General features: G+C 42.1%; 1 protein-coding gene across 4 annotated transcripts in view; it reads left to right on the top strand.

The window, feature by feature from the left end:
• eya1 (EYA transcriptional coactivator and phosphatase 1) overlaps positions 1–19,848 on the top strand; it is a 62,706-nt gene extending 42,858 nt beyond the window's left edge. For all 4 annotated transcript variants that reach the window (XM_085362954.1, XM_085362955.1, XM_085362956.1 and 1 more), the window contains 9 exons: positions 305–447; positions 1,175–1,258; positions 4,472–4,561; positions 13,323–13,381; positions 13,491–13,651; positions 13,878–13,992; positions 14,338–14,459; positions 15,242–15,342; positions 17,648–19,848. In XM_085362954.1, the coding sequence (XP_085219080.1) occupies positions 305–447; positions 1,175–1,258; positions 4,472–4,561; positions 13,323–13,381; positions 13,491–13,651; positions 13,878–13,992; positions 14,338–14,459; positions 15,242–15,342; positions 17,648–17,728 (956 nt within the window). In that variant the 3' untranslated portion in view covers positions 17,729–19,848. The remainder of the gene's footprint in view (positions 1–304; positions 448–1,174; positions 1,259–4,471; positions 4,562–13,322; positions 13,382–13,490; positions 13,652–13,877; positions 13,993–14,337; positions 14,460–15,241; positions 15,343–17,647) is intronic.
• Positions 19,849–21,041: the final 1,193 nt, after the last annotated feature.

The following is a 21,041-nucleotide window of genomic DNA, read 5'->3' as shown; positions in this document are numbered from 1 at the left end:
AATTTCATACTTCCATCATTCAATTTAGATAAAGGACATTTTAGCTATTTCCAGTTGACATGCACTCCATTACCTCTTGTTTATTAAATCAGTATGGCGCACAGTAGCCTTTATTATTTGTTCTGCATCTGATTTATGGCATGCTTGTTACCTGCAGTCTTATAAGTTATGTCTCCTGCAGGATGCTGTCTGTCCTCCATCAAGACAAATAGTCCCTTTAAACATCTTTTCTAAAAGCAAATAGAAGCTCGTCTTCGGTGCGCTCTTTTAATACTCCCCTTCCTCCTTCTTTCCTTCCTTTCAGGAGAGTACAGTACGATCCACAGTCCATCAACCCCCATTAAAGATTCAGATTCAGATCGATTGCGCCGAGCCTCGGATGGAAAGTCACGTGGCCGTGGAAGAAGGAACAACAACCCATCACCGCCGCCCGACTCTGACCTTGAGGTAGGGTGAACCCGCTACCTTGGCGACAGACAGCCTCGCCCTGTCTGAGACACATGGACACTAATCCACTTACTATATGGCTGCCACACCAACTTTAACACTTGATGGACATTAATACTTAAAGACATGATTCCTTAACTTTAAATGCATTATTAATGCATTGTGGAATATATGAGTCATCACTAAACGCATATCATCTATAAAGAGCTTTGTATATCGTATAAATAAACAATAAGGCATGTGATTAAGTGAGTCATCACTGATGAGATACGTATTACATATATACCACGCACTGAAGACTGCTCACTAGCTGTTGCTTACAGTGGTGTTATTGCCCACTTTGATAGTGACCATGTGTCAAAATAAACTTGCTGTAATTTCGAGGACTCTTCATTAATATGTTATTAATTTGACTGAGGATAATAGCAGCCATTAAAACACTGACATCATGGCATGTTAACATATCTAGTTAATTAGTTTGTCACTATTGATTACTCTAATGTAAAGGACACGGGGTGGAAAGTGTGTAGTGGGGTGGTGAGAGAAGTGTTGCGGTGACCAACCCAAGCAAATGGATCCTGGTCCCTGTGGCACACGAATACGCTCCTGGCCTATTGACCAGGAGGATCACCTTGCAGCCCTACAGAGTGCACCATTGATTTTGCCTCTTTTTTTCTCTGTTTTTCTTTGTTTCTTTCTCCCCCACCTCTGCCCCCCATCTCTCTAGCGAGTTTTCATCTGGGACCTAGATGAAACAATCATCATTTTCCATTCCTTGCTTACGGGTTCTTATGCCAACAGATATGGACGGGTGAGTGACATCAGACTCTGGCAGTAGCCATTCACTTTATCAGCAAAATGCATGAATATTAAAAGGAGGGGGGCAGAGGATAGATTTCACTTTGCTCTAACCCCACAGTGAGACGATAGAGCAGAACTCAATGTATAGATAATTGCTTCTTCTTATTTTTTTAAACGAGTCCAATGAGATCTGACAAAAACCTGACTGCTCTTTGCAGCTGTTGGGGGGCTCTGCATGGCCCGTCCAGGCCCGGCTGTAGGGGCTCACAACAGTTGCACTCTGGATGTCTATTGACACATCTTGAGTGTTCCTTTCTCCTTCAGAAATGCCACATTGTTAGTTTAATTAAGTGCTTCTCAATCCATCCTTCTCAGGCAGGGATCTCCCTGGAGACCCTGGCAGGAGAGTGAGTCCACTAAATACAGCCCAGCCAGAACTCAAACTAGAGCTTAGAAATTCTGCCAAACCTGGCTTAATTAAGACTCAACAAATATGTATGTATTAACAAACATATTTTTATTATTATAGCGAAAGGTCATTTCTATCCCATGTAACTTTGTGTGCTCATGAAATGAAGAGTTTACTTTTCCAGGGTTTTCTATTTGTTGTTTCATGTAAATTGCTTCTCTAAATTTAAACCTTCAAAACAAATAATTTGGGAAATAAGCCAGAATGCTTTTCTCATGGTTATATTGAGGTCATAGGTTCCTTTAAAGTACATCATCCTGTCTGTTTTTCCCCTTCTAGATATAAAAATTGACTTTAATATGAAATTCATAAACTAATATGCATTTTATTTTAATTTTGTTTTAGAGCAGTGTTTTGTTTTTGTTTTTTTGAAAATGACATATTACTCCTCCTATGTCAGAGAGCTTAGCGTCTGCAGCCCATGCTCTGTGCCTTTGTTCTGGTATGAGGGGTGTTTGATGGGGGTAGTGTTTTGTTTTGGGGGTGAAAGAGGGCTGCCCCACGACCCTTTACTGTTTATTTACTTTATTCCCAGCCCTGCCTGCTGCGTAAAGAGAGAGCTAAATGCTTAGGGAGCTGTGGCTCCGTCATGAGGGTCTCTTGCACCATGCACACACATAATCACACATAGGGTCTCCAGTGTGCTGCTCTGAAACTCCATAATGGCCCATTCCATCAGAGCTCATATAGGATGCGACAGCTAACTAGAGCCACTCGCTCTGGATTTTTTCATTTGTTCTCTGTTTTTCTTCCTCTCTGCCCATTTTACTCACTTTGTAACCCATGATTTTGTCCCTCTGCCATGCCCTTATCTGAAATACAGATCTATAAACTCCCTTAGAAAAGAAAGTTAAGACTAACAACCAACACAACCATTCCACCCCCTTCTCCTCCTTTCTGGCTTTCATTGATGCCAGGCATAAACAAAAAAGATACAAAACAGTTTTCCCTCCTAGCTGCTCTAAACTTGCTATAAATAGATGTGTATCTGAGTGAGTGCACATCCACACTTTCGCTCACTCTCTGTGACCTCCCACCCGCGCGCTCTCTGACTTTTTTCTCTCTCCCTCTCTCTCTCTCCCTCATACACATAAACACACTGCTGTTCTTATCAGCTCTTTTAATTGGCATCAAGGCAGCTCACCCCCATAAAGCTGATGGTTAAGGCCAGCTGTGCTGGTACTGGGCTGGCCAGAGCGAGAGCTTAAAGTGGGTGGGGATGGGGGTTGTTATTGGTAAGGGGCTTGAGGGTGGAGGGGGAGGCTTGGCGTCCCCCTAAAGCCACTGACATCTCAGGACAGGTGGTGCTGGAGCAGTGACCTGCTTGTATTCTTAACTCCCTCACTGACTGATTGTTTAGATTTAATTGGAAAGGATTCACTTGTGCAGAAAAGGCAGCCTTTTCCCACCAAACCAGTCCATAAGAGTGAATCACCCAACAGCGCCAGAGGTTGGGAAGAGGGAGCTGGTAGCCTGTTCATGTGGGAGGCTAATTATTTTTGATGAATTCTTACTGAAAGATTGGTTCAAACTGGGAGGTTAAGAGGAAGGAGAAAGCCTCTAGAAGTGGGAATTGAGCTCTCCTTGTGTGGTTTGTACTCTGTCATTTTAGAGAAAACATAAGCATTGTGGGGTGTGACAGCTAATCAGCAGAAAGCTCAGGTGTGTCTTTAGGTGGTTTAACTCTCTAATCCCTGCTTCTGGTCCTGCCTGGCTTGTCTCTTATACAAGTCTCACCCAGCTGCAGGAAAACCTCCTCCACGGGAAGCTTTTGTCTTCACTTTGTCCTTTACTTGCTGAGGACATTCTGCTGATTTGAGACTTAAAATGTAAAAGGCATTCAATATGTATGAAAACAAACAAGCACAAAAAAAGAATGTAAACATATCTCTCAAGTTATTTAATTAATAGTAATATTAATATATATGAAAATCCAAAAGTAAAACAACAATAAACAATGGACAATTTTATAATCATAAGAAGTTTCATTACAATTACAGTCATTAGGGTTTATAATTTTGTAGATGTTCATGTGAGAATGATCTGATGACATTTTGCCTATACGTTAACCTTTTAAAAGGAAAACTGCACACATTGTCACATGCTCATTAACTATTTACAGTGTTGTTCACTCCTCTCTTGGTATTATCTTACAGACAGTGCAGCCATATCACCATTGCAGCACGTGTCACATTGCTGACAGAGATCACAATTTAAGGAGGAATTTGTAGTTGCGCCTGATATAGGGATTAATATAACTGTTGAATTATTTTGCAGTTTTAATTTTGAACAAACGGAGTGACTGTCGGTTAACTAAAGAACCTTTACAGGGAATCGTATTTTATCATGTAGAGAGCAATCAGATGATGCATCTGGACAACTATGTGGAGAATGGGCTATTTACGATGAGGCTGTGACCCCGGCTCTTCCATTTAACTGCCCCTCCCAAGAACAGGCATGGTTTTACTCGGTTCATTCTGTCTGTCTGTGGCATTTCTGATGACTATTCTGGTCCCTTTCAGAGGGTCGTAAACAGAGACTGAAACTTTCAAGTGCGCCTAATGTCTTCTTTTATGGGAATACCTTGCTGTAGAATTTAAAGGGATTTTTGTGTTAATTGACAGACTTGCAGGGAACTTCATTATTTACTGTTCTGCATTGCTTCATCTGCTTCTTCAAAAATACAGTGTATACACACACACTTATTTCAGAATAATTTGGTTTGATTTAATTAGTTTTGTCTGTTTTCTGTAGGACCCGCCAACATCTGTATCGTTAGGCCTTAGGATGGAAGAAATGATCTTCAACTTGGCCGACACGCACTTATTCTTTAACGACTTAGAGGTGAGTCTGTTTGTGTGTGTTTTACTCTGGTATGTTTTGTTTCTGCACAATTGCCTTCTGTTTACTTTCTGATGATTTTAGTGGCCAGAGGAGTGGATGTGCTGGGTGTGAGAATTTTTTAGTAAAAGAAGCAACTGTTACGTAGCGTAGATCCTTTTTTACTAATCTCTTAGTAATCTATCCCATAAGCGATGGCATGAATTTTACATGCGCTGTCAGTCTCCTGGGTCACCAGCCCTGCCCCCCCACCTCCACTGTCTTCCCACTCCCATGGCAGCTAGTCCAATTTGTCAGGCTCTAGTGTTTCTGTGGCTGCTCTGTCTGTGTGTCATGCTGTGTGCTTGGTGTCGCTGTCCACCTACACTACACCACAGACCCCCTCCGTCACAGCATGAAATCCCTGCCACCTCCCCTCCCTTGCCCCCCTGATTCATGTACAGTTAGTGTAAAATCTTCCCCTGGGGCACAGGAATAGAAGGATCAGGCGTGGAGAAAAATGTGCGTCACATTTGTTTCAACAAATGTGACGCACACTTCATGCATGGGTATGAAGCATACCCTGTGTGCAGATTCAAATGTCAAACCCAACTTACAAGCAACTGTCCACAAATGTATCGTATTTTTTATATTTGCAGGTTTTTTTGTCCACGCCTTAACAATTTTCTCCCGGTGAATCTGATCCCACCGGCCCTGCTTTTTTCCTCAGAGTCCTGCTTTATGCTGACCTCACAGGAGAGGAAATGTTTTGTTTGATACTTAAGTGTGAAGAGATCTGCGGCCGGCCTGCCAAGTCTCATTACTCACCACCATGTTCGGCTGTGCTACATGAAGCAAGCCCAAGAACGAGCAAAAAACATGGGAGACAGAGAAAGAAAATATGCATACTCCCCCAAAAAGACAAGCGACTGAGATCCCAAGTGCAGTCATCGTGATCAAAGTTAATTGGCTACAATTGGCTGGTTAAATATTTCCTTATGCCCTGGCCATGTAGAAGCTGTTGTAGCTGCACTTTATTTAATAGATGTGCCCCAATCATTTGAAAAAAATGGCACTTTGTGACAATGCTTAAATGTGGTTTTGCTCAACATCTGTCCCGTGTTTTGATCCTTTCATGTGCTTTGAAAGTGTTCACAGATGAATTGGCAGCTCAGTCTACTTCAAAACTCCAGCACACACATTTCTTCTGCTCTGTCTCAGCAACAATATTATTTGATTTTGTGTTTAGGCTTTAAGGACTCAATTTTTGCAGCTTAAATTGGTGTAGTATGCTTAGGTAGGGATGCTTTTTACAGTGTCCAGTGTAAAGACGTCTCTGCAGATTCTGCAGTAATTGTCACTAACAATGATACCAGAGGAGGAGTGACATTCTCTTGAAGGCATATTGATCTCTCCTCTTAAGCTGAGCAGGGCCAGTGTGAGTGTTAAGTGCCAGGTCTCAGCAATGCCTAACCAGTTGTATTTCCTCTCTGCTGATTTACGGTCCTGCATCTCAGATAGAGCCAAGTAGAGTCCAACTATAAATACCACAGCCAGCAGCAGTTATGTATTTAAGCATGTGCAGAAATGCATATGGTCCATCTAATTTGGTCTAAGCCATAAAGGGAGACCCCAGAGGCTGTGCAGAAACACAGGTGCAGAGTTAGTGGCCTGACGGTGTGTGAGTGGTCCATCTAAGTCTTAACACTGTTCTGACAGCCACTGCACGAGGATATTAAATATGAGCTCAATAAAATTTCAAAGTGTGTATAATTCCTAATTGTTTTAATTTGAATATGGTTTCTTTAAAAAAAGTAGATTCAAAGTTTTTAAAGCATTGGGCTGCTTTATAGGACATCTAAAAACCACAATTAAGCATAATATTATACTGAGTCTGCAGAGGCCACATGCCACAGGCCACAGCGTATAATGCGTGTTAGTGTGTGTGTATATCTGTGTGTGAATAGAGGCTGGACTGTGTTGATAGAGCTGGTGAGTGACGATTCAGGGGAAAGTCATAAAAAGAAAGAGGGCATGCCGAAGGGGTCAACAGGGATCAGTTTCCCCCTTATGTCTCTCTCTCTCTCTCTCCCTCACCCTTTTTCCTCCAACCATTTTTTTCTGGATCAGCACTCTCTTGTTTTTGTTCACTGTTTTTTATATGAGTCCCAGAAATACTGAAGTTTCACTAAAAGACCTCCCTTCCCAACTTGCACGTGCAATTCTCTCGATCGATTGTCCCACACAAGCCATTTGTTATTAAGCTCTATTATAAAGGAAGGGTGTATGATTGTATGAACAGCACGATCTTTTTTCTATCATCAAAAATGCTCAGTATAGAATAATCCATACTGAGGCGATCTCAGCTCTATTAATTTTTTTTTATTCTGGTTAGAAAAATCGTATTTCAGTATTTACAGAAATAAGCAAATGCTTACTTTATTACAATTTGTAAAACAGAACAAATACTGGTTGTAATCAGTTAATAATAATATCCAATGTAATGGGGTTTTTTTTCAGTATCATACTCTGACAATACTAAACCTGTTATCATCTTTGAAATATAGCAGATTGGCCTCACTGAATGCCTTTGTGGCAGGGGATTGCATGTGGAGTTAATTGATGGTCTGAAGTGATGTGTATAATGAAGTCCACTGAGGCTGAGTGCATAGAGAAGACTGACAGCTCTGCTGTGGCTCGGGGTGTGAGTTTACTGTAGGTGTGCTGCTCTAGGCCGAACTCTAATGCTGAGCAGTATGTGGGAACCAGGGGCCTCTTTCTCGCTGGCCGAGCCCCCTGTGTTCCCCTCTCAGTGGGGTACGGGGGCTGCCGTCTCCCGCCTCCTTGGGTGAGAAAACAACCCTCCCAGTCTGGAGAATAAAGGCCATGGGGGCAAACCACTCACAGGGCAAGAGAGGGGGAGAGGTCTCTAAAGGTGGGAACATTTTAAATTAGTCCACTGATGCCTCTTTGCTCTGTGCAGTGCACGCTCACTCACACACTCTAAACACATGGAGCTATACCCACACACATATGGAAACGCATGCACACTGTACGTAAGTGTATAATCAAACGCTGACATTCGCACACACATGCCTGTGTAACAATCCTGTAACACTGTAAGCTGACTACCTTTTATAGCTCCCAGCCTGCAGTCACAGGGTTGAAAACTCCACTGTCACTTTCACCCAGGGGCTGCCTGTTAATGAGAGATGCTGTGAAACACACGGTTACCTTTTCCTACTGGCTGAAATGGCCCTCCAGAGCCTCTTATTGTGGAGCCTTTCTGTTGGTTTTATGTCCCACTTTAGAAATGCAGTCCTGTACTTGCAATTCTATATGACTGGTAGCTTTATTGTGTTTTTAGTGATAGTTTATTTCTTGGTGATTTTATTCCTGGGAAAGCAGGACTGTGATGCTAGCTGTGATTTTCATTGCATCACAAAATTAAGTCACCAGTTACCAGTTAGCACTACAGCAGAATTAGTGATTATTTGTATATTCATAGGAAATCAAAAACACAACACTGTCATCATGTTAGACACCTTTACAATAGCACATAAATCTGTGAAGATCTGCACCAGTAAAAAGCTTGGAAACCAGAAATTACAACTTTCTTTTCTTTTTTTTTTAATTTATCAACTTTCAACATGCTGCCGAAACCAAACTACAACATTTTTATATGTGGTATATTTTGTCAGATGGGCTTCTTTGGGTCTGCGTACAGTGATGTGGTTATTTTAATCATTTGCTTGGCCACTGATGCTGCACTCAGACATAACTCCATCAGGTTTCAAGGCGGGGTTGATGGTGTGTTTTGGGAGGACTACAAACAGAAAGTGGTGGTTTCAAAGCCATCCTGTCAATCTATGCTCCACAGAGGTCCACATCAACCCCATCCTCCACTATCCGCAAACAGCTGATTCATACACCACTAAGGTGTTCATGGAAAATATAACATTACAGTCTGGTGACAAATGAGGAAATTTTACAGATTTCTAGTCTTGCGTTAAAAAGAAAGATGCAACACCTGCGCAACGTAATTTGTGTAGGAAGAGATAGGAAAGTGCACAGATTTGTCCAAACAACAGACCACTCGGCAGGGATAAACTACTTCACTACGGATTTGTTCATTGCTGGGGGAAAATGCTGAAATGACTGAGATTTGATATGGCATTTAATGTTGCTCTCCTTGAGGTGCGGTTTGGATTTGAAGTGCCAAAAATAAGAAATAATGAGGAGCAGCTCATCTATCACACAGAACTAATTTATACTTTCCGTTGCCTACCTGTGGGGTGTGCCTTTTTTCCTTCTTTCTTTTCTAACTGTAAGCTACAGAGCTCTAAAAAACATTTTGTTAAAATGCAGTTTGCTTCCCTCTGTGCCCCCTTTCCTGGTTGTTGGATTTTTTTAAACCAGCATAGACTTACCTGTGCTTTGTTTGGCACTGCTGTTTGAATTCCATGACTGTTCAAGCACAGATTGTGGATTGGAATGAAGTGGGTTTGAAGAACTCTCCCTTTGTTACCCACATCCTGTGTTTGACCCCCAGATAATCACAGGCCCCCCTCCCATCTGCACCCTCCTCACCCCCCTAGACAGGGGTGCCTTTGGTGGGAACATAGAAGGAAGTTGCTGGGGGTCACAGACCACTGGGGGGGGTGACAGCCTCTACCGGCAGAGTGTTGAGAACCTGCGAACCATGGATGAGCCTTTTTCACATGGCATTAGCCTGTAGGGTCACAGGGAATTTCGCGATGATGGCTGTTATCGCTCACACTGTGGTGTGGGGTGGGTGGCCAAAACACACAGCTCACCTGAGAGAGAAGATGAGATAGGGGGAGAGAGGGGGCGGCTTGGATCTAAAAAGTGGACCCTATTGTGTGGCAGTGACCTAGACCTTCATCGGGGGGGAAATGGTCAAAGAGGGAGTAAACATGGTCCTTTCTGTGTTTTGGTAGCATGCATTGCAGAGTTACCCCGTCTTTCTTCTCCCTACCTCTGACTGCTGCAGTCACCACTCTGAGCTCGATCCAGGGCTACAGGAAGACTCATGCCGTCATCGCTGATTGCTTAATGACAGATGCCAAGGGAACAAAGAGGGCTCTGATAACTTCCTCCCCAGTGAAAGGTTTTCAGCAGACTAGTGGAAAGACAGACAGAAAAAGGAAGAGAGAGTGAATGATGCCGAGATGGAAGCATCCTGTCTTCAATTCGTTTTTTTTTTAGTTTGTGTTTTCTTCTTTCCTGTACAGATAAAAACTGCTCGGTAGCTGAATGAACTCTGATAAAAGAAAAGAACGCCACTGATGAATTTCACAGAAAGACTTGGTGTTTGCATAAGGAGCAATTGCTTCTGGTGGAGGGTCTTCACTTCTTAGTACAGTAGGAACATCTGGTGTAAGTTAGCAGTGATTGTAGGTTTTAGAAAGACCACTGTTTGCTTGGTGAGGGAAGAACGGGGGGATTCAGTGGAAAAGAGGTGTTCAAAAGGTTCTAAGAAATTCTGACTGCCCCTCAATGTGCCACCGTCATGAAAGCCTGTCAGTCTATAGTTAGGATTATACAAACAAAATATTTTTCCTTCTAAGCCTTCAAGCGACAGCAAGTTCAAGACCCTATAATTTATTAACTTTATGAAGTCCTGCACAACTGCAAATAAACTGCTCCTTCATAATGTGGCAATATATAAGTCATAAATTATTATGGTCATGTGATTAAGTACATTTTTTTATTTGCCCTCTTTTGACTGAATTTCCACAAACTATTGTAAAATCCACAGCCTGCTAGTGTTTCCTTCGTTCTGTCGTCTTCGACCTGCTCTGTTCATGGCCCTGTGGTGTTTATGAGGCCTTCAGAAGTGGCTCCTAATGAGTATGTGTAAGAGTTACTGTATGACATTACCCACAGCAACCTCCTCTATTAGCTTTCCCAGAGAGCCAGTGCAGAGGTTTATGCCAGCCCCAGCTGGGAAACGTAATTGTTGAGTTGAGTCTTCTCATTCATCCAGCAACCCAAAATACACACACACACACACACACACACACACACACACACACACACACACACACACACACACACACACACACACACACACACCAAAAAAGCCTTTTCATCTATTAATAAAGCATTGTAACATAATCAAAAAACTATGTAAACATTTCAGAAACAATGAAGCTGAAATGGTGCAGACATTTAAACTCCAAAACCCTGTATTTTTCTTGGCCCCTTTGAATGTTTAACACTTTACATTTGTTGGGGTTTGATGTGTTTATTAGGTTAAATATTTGGACCCATCCATGAAAAATCATTCGTAATCAGGCAGCAGGTACAATGGCTCCAGTTTGGCTTAATTACAGAGACGTATTAATGTGCTTCATGGCATAGTGAAGTATCGCTTGTACGACCTAAAATAGCTCCATTATTAACGTGCTAACAGTGTTCTCAGATATGCTTTGATACACGCTCAGTGTCATACTCTGAAAGAAAACATTACAAGTGAAGAATATAGGGAGCTGTTTTAAACAAGGCTCAATAAATTTGGATAGAATTTTGTAACCAACTCAGTGAAATTGGTAGCAGAAGCTGCTCATCAGCCTATTGTGTCTGCTTCGTGAACAGATCATTACTAGATAACAAAAGCATTCCAGTCACTTACGTCGAAATGGGAGGTCTTTAAAACGAAGCTTAATGAGGTGCTTAACCCAGGATGCTGTTTTTGTTTTCTGAAACAAGCACACACGCCTCTACTGCTTACAGAATTACGTGGAACAATATGCCTGGGTTGAGAGCTATTCTCTGGAAAATTTGGGGATTATTTGTGAACACAAATTATCTACAAGTTTGTTGGCAACAGACCCTCAAGCTGGGACAAATTGTCGAGTTCTTCAACTATTAAAGATCTGCCAGCGAGTGTCTGGAAACAGATTAGGCCGACAGAGCAACAACTCCCCACTTGCAACCCATGTCAGTTGGCAGTTCATCTTCTGAAACACATTGCTTCAAACTCACTCCATGTGAGGTCACTTTGGACTCTATCCCCCAGCCTTTACCCGTTTCTCTTCTCCATCTCCACCTCTCTACCCTTCCACCCCCTTATCGGGGTGCCAGAGCCCCAGAGAGGAGGGGAGAGGGTCACAGGGTCAAAGTCTTTTCCTCTTTGGATCTCGGGGCTTGCTGGGAGAGGCTTGGCGAGAGAATGGCTGCATTAGAGCTGGGGTTGGGGGTCAAGATTTTAATTCTGTTAAAGAACAGCTGGTTTGAGTTTTTCTTCACGTCGCTCTTCCCTCCCTCTCTCCACAAATCCAGGGAGATGAAAAATTTGTTCAGATGGGAACCAGTAAAATAAAAAAGGTTTACGGTCCAAAGCCCTTACCCTTACCCTGCTCTAGCATTAGGGAGGAATGTAATAACGTCAGCATTTGGCCTCAGTTAGACTGACTTAAAACAAGGAAGTCCTTTCTAGGTTTTGGTGTCTTAACAGCCGGATGAAACTTAATTAAAAAGCTCAAAATGTTTGAGGGATTTTTCATACTTGAGACCAGAGGAATTCACTTCCTCGTGTTTCATTTTTCTTGAGAAATTATTAACATAACTTTAAACAGGTGAGACAAACTTTTTTGGCAATTGCGTAACCACTTTAAAATCCTTAGCCTTCCTAAAAAATGAGAAGACAAACTAAATCATGGTGGATCAAGTGCTCTCTGTGTTATTCACACTGGATTAAAACTGACTGAAACAAATTTAGAAGTAACATAACATGAATTTCAAACCTTTTTCCTCTTATCTAGGCTATTGCTGAACCTCCTTATGGCAAAATTGCTAACCACACAACATCAAAGAAAAAAAATAGCAGCTGAGCTACTTTGTTTTTCTTTGCCCCACATGTCATATGCTTATCTAGATGCCAAGGCAGGACTCCCTCACCTTTCGCCACTGATGGGGTGGAAAGAGGGCAGGAAGGAGGAGGCACTAGAGGGCTCCCATAAATGGAAAACTAATAACAGATTTTATTTTAGTCTGCTTTCTCCTGCGCTCTTTTACCGGTTGGCTGGCTCACTAGCCCCAGGGCTGTGTTGGTGTGTGGCGCAGCAGCAATCAGAGGTCATAATTTCATTGGCGGTTAGCATCAGGTTCAATTTTTCTAGTAGGTTACATTTACCAAAGTCTGGATTGTGTTACTGTGTACCGGTAGAATCAGTGCAGGGCTGCAGAATCCTGCTACCTTTCCAAGAGGAGCCAGGCAACCCCAAAGGGGAAAAGGAGTGTGCGCATATGTTTGGAGATGGACACACACAGAGACACATACACATGCACAAACCATTAGTGCCAAGATGCTTGTACTAGCTAGCTCTAGTCCTTCTACTATGTAGAGTGTGTATATATATATATATATATATATATATATATATATATATATATATATATATATATATATATATATATATATATATATATATATGTATGTATGTATGTATATGTGTGTGTGTGTGTTCATCTGTAATCTTATACATAGAGGAGGAAACCTGGCGAGTGTTTACAGTTTCTTGATTGAGGCTTATTGGTTATGTGCAGGAGTGTCCACATCTTTAGATGTCTTTCAGGCTGATGGTACAGTTTATTTTTATTTAGACCTTTGAGCTGCTGCATAGTAAATCAAAAAGGGGAAGAGCTGATTCAAAAGGAAATGGGGAGGCTGAATGTCTACAGGGAGTACAAAAAATACTGGGAACATACAGGAAGTGTCCCGCATTACACAATTAAGTGATTGTTTTGTGTATTTTAGGAATGTGACCAGGTGCACATCGACGATGTGTCCTCTGACGACAACGGCCAGGATCTAAGGTACAGCAGTGATTCATAGTTAGTCAACAAGAACTGCATCATATGCTCGGCCGCCACGAACAGTGAAACAGGCTTGTGCTAACACATTCTTTCTCTGCCCTTATTTTAGCACGTATAACTTCAGCGCTGATGGTTTCCATGCAGCAGCTACCAGTGCCAACCTATGTCTGGCCACAGGCGTACGGGGAGGCGTGGACTGGATGAGAAAGCTGGCCTTCCGCTACAGACGAGTAAAAGAAATTTACACCACCTACAAAAATAACGTTGGAGGTAATCCCCGGCAAGCAGAGCTGCCCTGTACTGATTTTTTGAGTAGAAATGACTTTGCACATGTACGTTCCCTCATTATGTGCGTGTTTGTGTGAGGGTACGCTCATGTTGGTGCATGCGTTCTAAAAGCACACATGCCCCCACCACTTGGTCAGGGTAAATTTTGAAAACTTCGCTGGTATTCGGGGGGCCCGTCCAACCTAAACAATGTTACCCTGCGTTTCAGGTCTGCTGGGCCCGGCCAAAAGGGAAGCCTGGTTGCAATTGCGAGCAGAAATTGAAGCCTTGACGGACTCCTGGTTAACACTGGCACTGAAAGCACTAACATTAATCCACTCAAGGTAGGACTCCAGTGAGGAAAATTTTACACAGTCCCATACCGCACATATATAAATTTGTATGTGGTGTGGAGTACCCCATACTCCCACATTATTAGAAAAACAGCAACGCTATGCATTTGTCTTTTTTAGACAGTCTTTATCTGCTCGTTTAGAAAAATACGTGTGCTAGGAGATCCGACTTGAAAAAGGAGCTGAAACGCAATCCTTCATTGCAGGATACTATTTAAAGAACTGATTCATTGCAGTGTCTTTATTTTCTGCACACTGTGTTTTCTTTTGTCCTCCCACAGAGTGATTTTGAATGATGTCACCTCTTTTTCTGCTCCTCTGTCTTTGTTACTGCAGGTCAAACTGTGTGAATATCTTGGTGACCACCACGCAGCTCATCCCTGCCCTGGCTAAGGTCCTGCTCTACGGATTGGGAATTGTCTTTCCTATCGAGAATATTTATAGTGCAACCAAAATAGGTAAAGACTGCATTCTGAAATAGTTTGTTTGTTTTATTTTTTATGTGGCTTTGAGACACAAATGTCTATTTATTTATTTTTACCCCGGTGAGGTAAAAACAGTTACAACATACATGCTGCTAAAGTGACAGGACTGAGGCACGGACGGGGTGGGAGATTGAGTCACCGGAGAGTGTTGATGTTCTTGTGTGAAGGAGTAGTCCCAATCAGCCTAGGATTATTTTCTTGGAGCTGGGCCTGTGCTGGGCCTCTTCAGGCCTCTCCTGCTCAATCTCTGCATATGAAACCACTTCTGCACATTTATGTCATTCCAGCGCAACAGGGCCCCGTCCTCTTCCTCCTCCTCCTCCTGCTTTTACCTCCTCACTTTCCCCGTTTTCTTTCTTTCTTTCTTTTTTACTGTTTTAAATGCAAAATAAACATCAAGTTTCACTCTTGCATCAATATCTGACCCATCAGCTAAGAGTTCAGGGAGAGAAAGAGACACAGTGGTCTTCAAAACCAGACCCTGTAGCAGGACTGATTTGCCTGTTTGTTCTAGATTTAAAGAAGAGAGGGGCAAAGTTAATGCTTTTAAGATTGTCTTTATCTGGGGGACAATCTTATCACATCTCCTTCCTGAACCCACTGTTTACAGTCTTCCCTTCTTTGTAAATTTGGTGTTTTAAAGAGGCTCTTGTCACCCTCGGCTTCTAAATCAACTTTGAGCGTGTGTGTGCCTGCATATCTTTTTTGCATCCACGTAATGCTTTACTAAGAAACTGCCCTCAACTTCTTCACAGGAAAGGAGAGCTGCTTTGAGAGAGTAATTCAACGGTTCGGGAGGAAAGTTGTTTACATTGTTGTTGGAGATGGGGTAGAAGAGGAGCAAGGCTCAAAAAAGGTAAGAGGTTTTAAAATAATAGATTAAGTAAACAACATGCACACTTGTATGTCTTTAGGGTATATTTACATGGTGAAAACAACCATGAGAACCACATAAAGTGTGGAGCAAAGAACTCGTGAGTAGTTTTCATAAGGGCAGGAGTTCATTGTGAGGGAACACCGAACATACCTGCCATACTTTTCCAAAGAAAGGAATCAGCGCTCCGGCTTTCCTTCTCAAGAGTCTTTGCTTTGCTTTCATTTGTTTATCCTCTTATACGGCATCCAAGCACAAGAGAGAAAGTCTGTAGTGTGTAATCAGCCCTCTTCCTCCACCATCTCAGGTTTACAGAGCAGGGGAGGGGAGAGATGGCATAATTATATATTCCTGCTTGGTGCTCTGAGCAGTGTGAATGCTGTATGTGTAACGCTAGACAAGCCCTTTCAGGCATGTTGAAGGCGCATCGTAAATAGAGCGCACATAAAGGCGACTTAAATCATTGTTGATGAAATTAGAATATTTACTGCAATGACAAGCCTGTTAGCACGAGATGGATCAAGGAGGGCTCGCTGCCGACCTCCGCCCACGCTCTTGCAGGAAGCATGACAGTATCTGTTCAGATGAATTTGATGTCTCGCTGTTTTTTTTCTCTTCCCTATTTTTTATGTTACTTGTTGGCTCTTGCTCCAGATCTTGTGCATTCAGCATTCCTGTCAGGTTTGGATGTAAAGCAAATGCTGCATGTGAGACTCACACAGCAAACACGCTCTTTAGCAAATGAATCAGCGGCTCAGGAGAATACTTCCCTGACAGTTATGATGAGCTGCCGTGTCACGCTGAAGACATTGAGTTTCCCTTTGAAAGTCCTCCAGCTCCTTCTTCACCTGTTTCTCCGTAAACAGAGCAGAAGCACGAGGACCGACGCAGAGCGATTAGGCAGCTATTAGAGAGAAGTAAGAGCCTTTACCCTGGATAAAAGCGTAAAGCAATAGCTCTGTGTTATGAAAAGCGAACACGCCCTGGGAATGTGGTCTTGAGGGATGATTGTGGAAAAAGATGCAAATATTTTTACTCAGCTTTGAGTTGTTGGAGAGTGACATTGATGGAAGAATAAGGTGTTTTTTTTCTCCTCCATTTGAGTGGTGCAAGTCCCGCGACATGCCATGCAGTAAAAGGTTTCTGTGTCAACATCAGAGAGAAGGTGAAATAACACAACAATTTCACCCGTCAGGAGGCGCATATCAGACGTGACACATCGTGGAACTACAAAAGCAAAAGTCTGAAACTTCTCCCAGTTCTCATTCCTTCACTTACAAAAAAAAAAAGAAAGAAAGAAAAAATTCACAATCCCTGTCTTCAGTTATTGCCTTCGCTTGGGAGAGACAGCAGAGATAACATCGCCTGCTTTTAAACTTAAAAGCAAAGACAATTTACAAAACAAAAAGCAAAAGAGCTTTTTAAGGGTCAGTGCAGGCTCTCCTAAGCGGAACATACGCCTGGGAGAGGCCATACCTTTGATAAGGGGAGGGTAATGGGCTCCACACACTGAGGAGCTGAGGACTCTACCTGACAAGCTCCTTTCATTCTCTACGACTCAGGTTTCTTCCCCCATCCTTTGCCTGGGAACAACAGCTCATTTGCACTGTCCTAAACACACACTGGCAGGCAGGAGGTTCATTCAAAAGACACTGTGGGGAGTTCATTTCTGTTCAAGTTAAAGACAGTCAGTGCATTAGTCTGGTGGTATAAAACTCCACTTTGATGCAGCAAAGAAATTAGTTACAGGTACAGATGTACAATTTGGCTGCACGGACTTATGCACAAGGGAGCAAGAGGAGTAGGTGGGGTGCGTTAATGATATGATTGCTTTTCCTGGTGAGTGGACCAGGCTTGCTTCATTCACTAAACATATTACCGCAGTATAAAGAATAAGAAATCAGTTTAGAAGGCCTGCAAGTGTTGGTCTGTCCAATTCTAACAGTGTGTGTTCTATGTTAAAGGCTGACTAAAAAGTATATATTTTGTCCATAACATATTCCAAAATTAATTGATATGATTTGCAATCATGAAAAGAAACAAATGCACTCATCTTTTAATAAATAACTAAAAGGATTGATAAATATTTTGCTCATTAACATCTAGCAATTTTACCCTTTTATACTCTAAGGTGCATTTTCCTGATTGGAATAGAAGTCATTTTTATTCATGTAAATGGCTAAAAAGATAATTTTAAAAAACCGATTAATTCGTTTTTTAATTAGTTTGAGAATTTTGAGTTTTGTGTTTAATAAAACTAAAAAGATGCTTTCTCTTCCACCCACAGCACAACATGCCCTTCTGGAGGATCTCCAGCCATTCAGACCTCATGGCCCTCCACCATGCTCTAGACCTGGAGTACTTGTAGCACCACACCACCAACGTGTACCCCTGCTCCGCTTCGGCACACCACACAACCTTTCACCTTCGCCCTCCAGCCCCATCCCACGCTTGCCACGGACCCCACAGCTCAGAAAAAAAAAAGACAAAAAACCCCAAAAAAACCAGCCGTGTTGCTGTGCTGCCTGGCGTCTGTCTGTCACTACATAGGAAGAAAAGAAGGGGAGAACGGAAAAAAGAAGACTGAGCACACGGTTAACGTGCTGACATACGGTCACACATCGTCTTAACCCTAAACTCTTTCCTTCTTTCTTTTTTCCGGCGAAGCGAAGGAGAGAGAGAGAAAGAGGGAGCGAGGTGAATTTACGGCGCTGCAGCTGCTTGCCCTGGTTACTGTGAATTGGCCGCTTTCTGAAGCTGTCAAAGTGTTTTACGGCCCCCTGTTTGTGCCGGGACTCTGTCAGGGTTCACACCTGTGAGGAGAGCAGAGCTACTGATGGCCTCGCCTCGCTTCGCCTCACTTCGCCCCAGAACTCAGTTACAGCGAACTGCAGGGCCCACAGCTACTGGTGGTGACTTTTCTGCGTCCGTCTGGCTCGCCCCACGTCTGCTCTTCGCCTCCGCTTTATTTCTGTTCCTCTGTTCACCCACTTCGTAGCCTCCCCTTCGCTGTGGGGCAGAAAGACAAAGCAAGTGCTCCTCTGTAAAGCGTCGGCCTGGGAGCTTTGTGCTTCTTATTTATGAACAGACACTTTGTGAGTGGCACCGCGCCACCGAGAAGGTACCTCGATGATAAAAGACTCGTGCCTTTTACAAAGTACTATTGATTTCCACCGCAGCGAGAGGAAGACTTTTATGGAAGAGAGAAGAAAAGGGGGTTTTCTAATAATTTAAGAAAATTACAAAAAACTTTATTTACAATGCTGAGACAATCATGTACAGAGGAAATCTTTTTGTGTGTGTGTGTGTGTGTGTGTGTGTGTCTAAGTTTGTAATCACTGGACTATTCCTTCCTATATTCATTTTAGGTACATGCTCTTGAAAGATGGCAATGCTTTTTCATTGAAGTTTAAAAAAAAAGGCATCCCATCGCGCATAAGCTTGTGCGAGGACGCCTGAAAGTGTTGATGTGTTAAAGTTACGTTCGATAAACAAAATGTGTAGATATTGGGATTTTGTGATAAATTGTTTTGTCAAGACCAAAAGCATGGATGTCAAGTGTCAAGGACCTTTCTTTTCACTCTGTGATGTTTTCTCGTCCTTACAGGAAACTTCAGTCACACACTTTATATAGAACAACAGGTCTCTTCTTACTATACGTCCTTCTCGGACACATATATCAAAGGGAAAATATACATTGTTTTTTTTCTTTAGTTATGCAGGAAGGTAGCTCACAACCTTGCGTCCTTATGGCATTTCACCAGCTTGCAGCCCTGACCCCATATATTCAAAGGCAAACACAATTCTGATGAGGGTTTTGGATACGGCAGACGGGAATTTCTGAGAGCCATTTTAATGTCAAATTTGAATAAATCTGATGTTTGAAAAAAACAAACAAAAAAGCAGGCTTGAATAGGTTTTATTATCTTTTATACAAGCACTATAACAACTCTTGTACAGCAAGCGTAATTTTGTATACTGTAGTGTTTTTATTTCGACTTTGAGAATACATTCTGTGTCCCTCTTTGAAGCAGCTGAAGTACACGAAGCCCTTTTTCGTAGCGCTTCTGCATCTGTGGACGGGGAAACCATAATTAGCATTGAGAGAAAAGCCACTAACTTCGAGAGGTTTGTGAACATACAGGACATGTGCTATCGACTGTGAATTTCTTAAACAGAAACCGACTCGTTCTGTTTCTAATTTCTTTCCCTCCTTTGCACATGATCACTGTTGTCCTTTTACATTTCAATTCAAATCCTTCTCTCTTCTGACGTACCCCTCCCCCCCCCCGCCCCGGCAGTCACACGGGGTATCTACATATTGCTGCTAGATCAAGGTAATGGTAGGTAAATAGAGGAAATGTTTTATAGATTCATACAGCATGCTTTTTTTTTAATTATGTTGCAATCATAAATGCAAACTGGAAATACTTTACACTACATGGGCCTCATTGTGGAAAAAAACGCAAAAGATTGTCGTGTCTGCAAATTATGTGTACAGATGTTTTTGACATTATTATTTGATTGTGTTTAAATTAATAAAACTGATTTGTGAACTGTTACACGTTGCTGACATTTTGTCCCCTTTTCTTTAAAACTACAACATAAAATTTAACATTTTTGTTTTTTTGAAGAGCAACATTATTGCCCCCCACAACCACCATGACTAACCACCAGTGTCCAGATTGACACAGATGCCATAGGGTTCAGACACTAATCCTACCAGGAAGTAAACAGAAACTGGAGCTCTTACAAGTCTAGACCAAACAACAGCCCATACCCTTTACACACACATGCTAATCACATCCCTTTATTAATCTTCCCAATGACTACAACAATAACTTTTTTTTTTTTACACATCAAAGCCACATATGAATTTAGACATGTCTTTGTGACTGTTAGATTATAACATAACATTAGGATTCTCTAAATGCCTGCGTCTTAAGTGTCTCTTAAAGCATTCTTTACGCTGTTTTTGATTGCATCTCTGTTAAAGGCACAGTTCAACCCCAAATCCAAGTTATATATTTTTCTGCTGAGAAGAAGAAAACCTGTATAAACTGTCTTACTTGCATGCTTTGTTATGTTATTAGCACCTTAATGTGGGAACTATTGTCTGTATTCTGTGTACAATCCACTGTAGTGAAGGAGGATAGCAGAGGATTGGTGTGACAGAAGAGGATGCCAGAGATAAAATAGATGGATGCAGATGATCTGCTGTGGCGACCCCTAAAGGGACCAGCCGAAGGAAGAAGTCTACATCCACGATCCATTACATCTCAGTCAAGGAGGGTCCCATTCATTTGTCCGTTCTCAGAGCATTTGGTCACTGGTTCCACGCTTCCTGTTGCAAAGTTCTTTGGTACGCTCCCTCTCGCAGCCTGAGATCATCTAATCAAAGGCTGTAGTTAGTCCCACGAACTCGTTTTAAGACCAGAGGTGATAGATCTTTTAGAGCGGTGGCCCCCAGGTTGTGGAATGCTCTCCCTCCATCATTACATTGCCTTGATTGTATTTATTCTTTTAAAAAGCAGCTTAAGATTCATTTATTTAGGTTGGCTTTTAGTTAGATTTTTGCTGTATGTTTGATTATTAATGTATTCTATGTATTTCTGTTTTATATTACTGTGAAGCACTTTGTGGTTTTTATCCTGTGAAAAGTGCTATATAAATAAATTGAT

Source organism: Diplotaxodon limnothrissa, linkage group LG9, assembly GCF_057381915.1.
Source record: "Diplotaxodon limnothrissa isolate DT_005_m linkage group LG9, D_limnothrissa_male_GT1.1, whole genome shotgun sequence".
In the NCBI taxonomy this organism is placed as follows: Eukaryota; Metazoa; Chordata; class Actinopteri; order Cichliformes; family Cichlidae; genus Diplotaxodon; species Diplotaxodon limnothrissa.
This window is presented reverse-complemented; position numbering and strand designations above follow the sequence as displayed.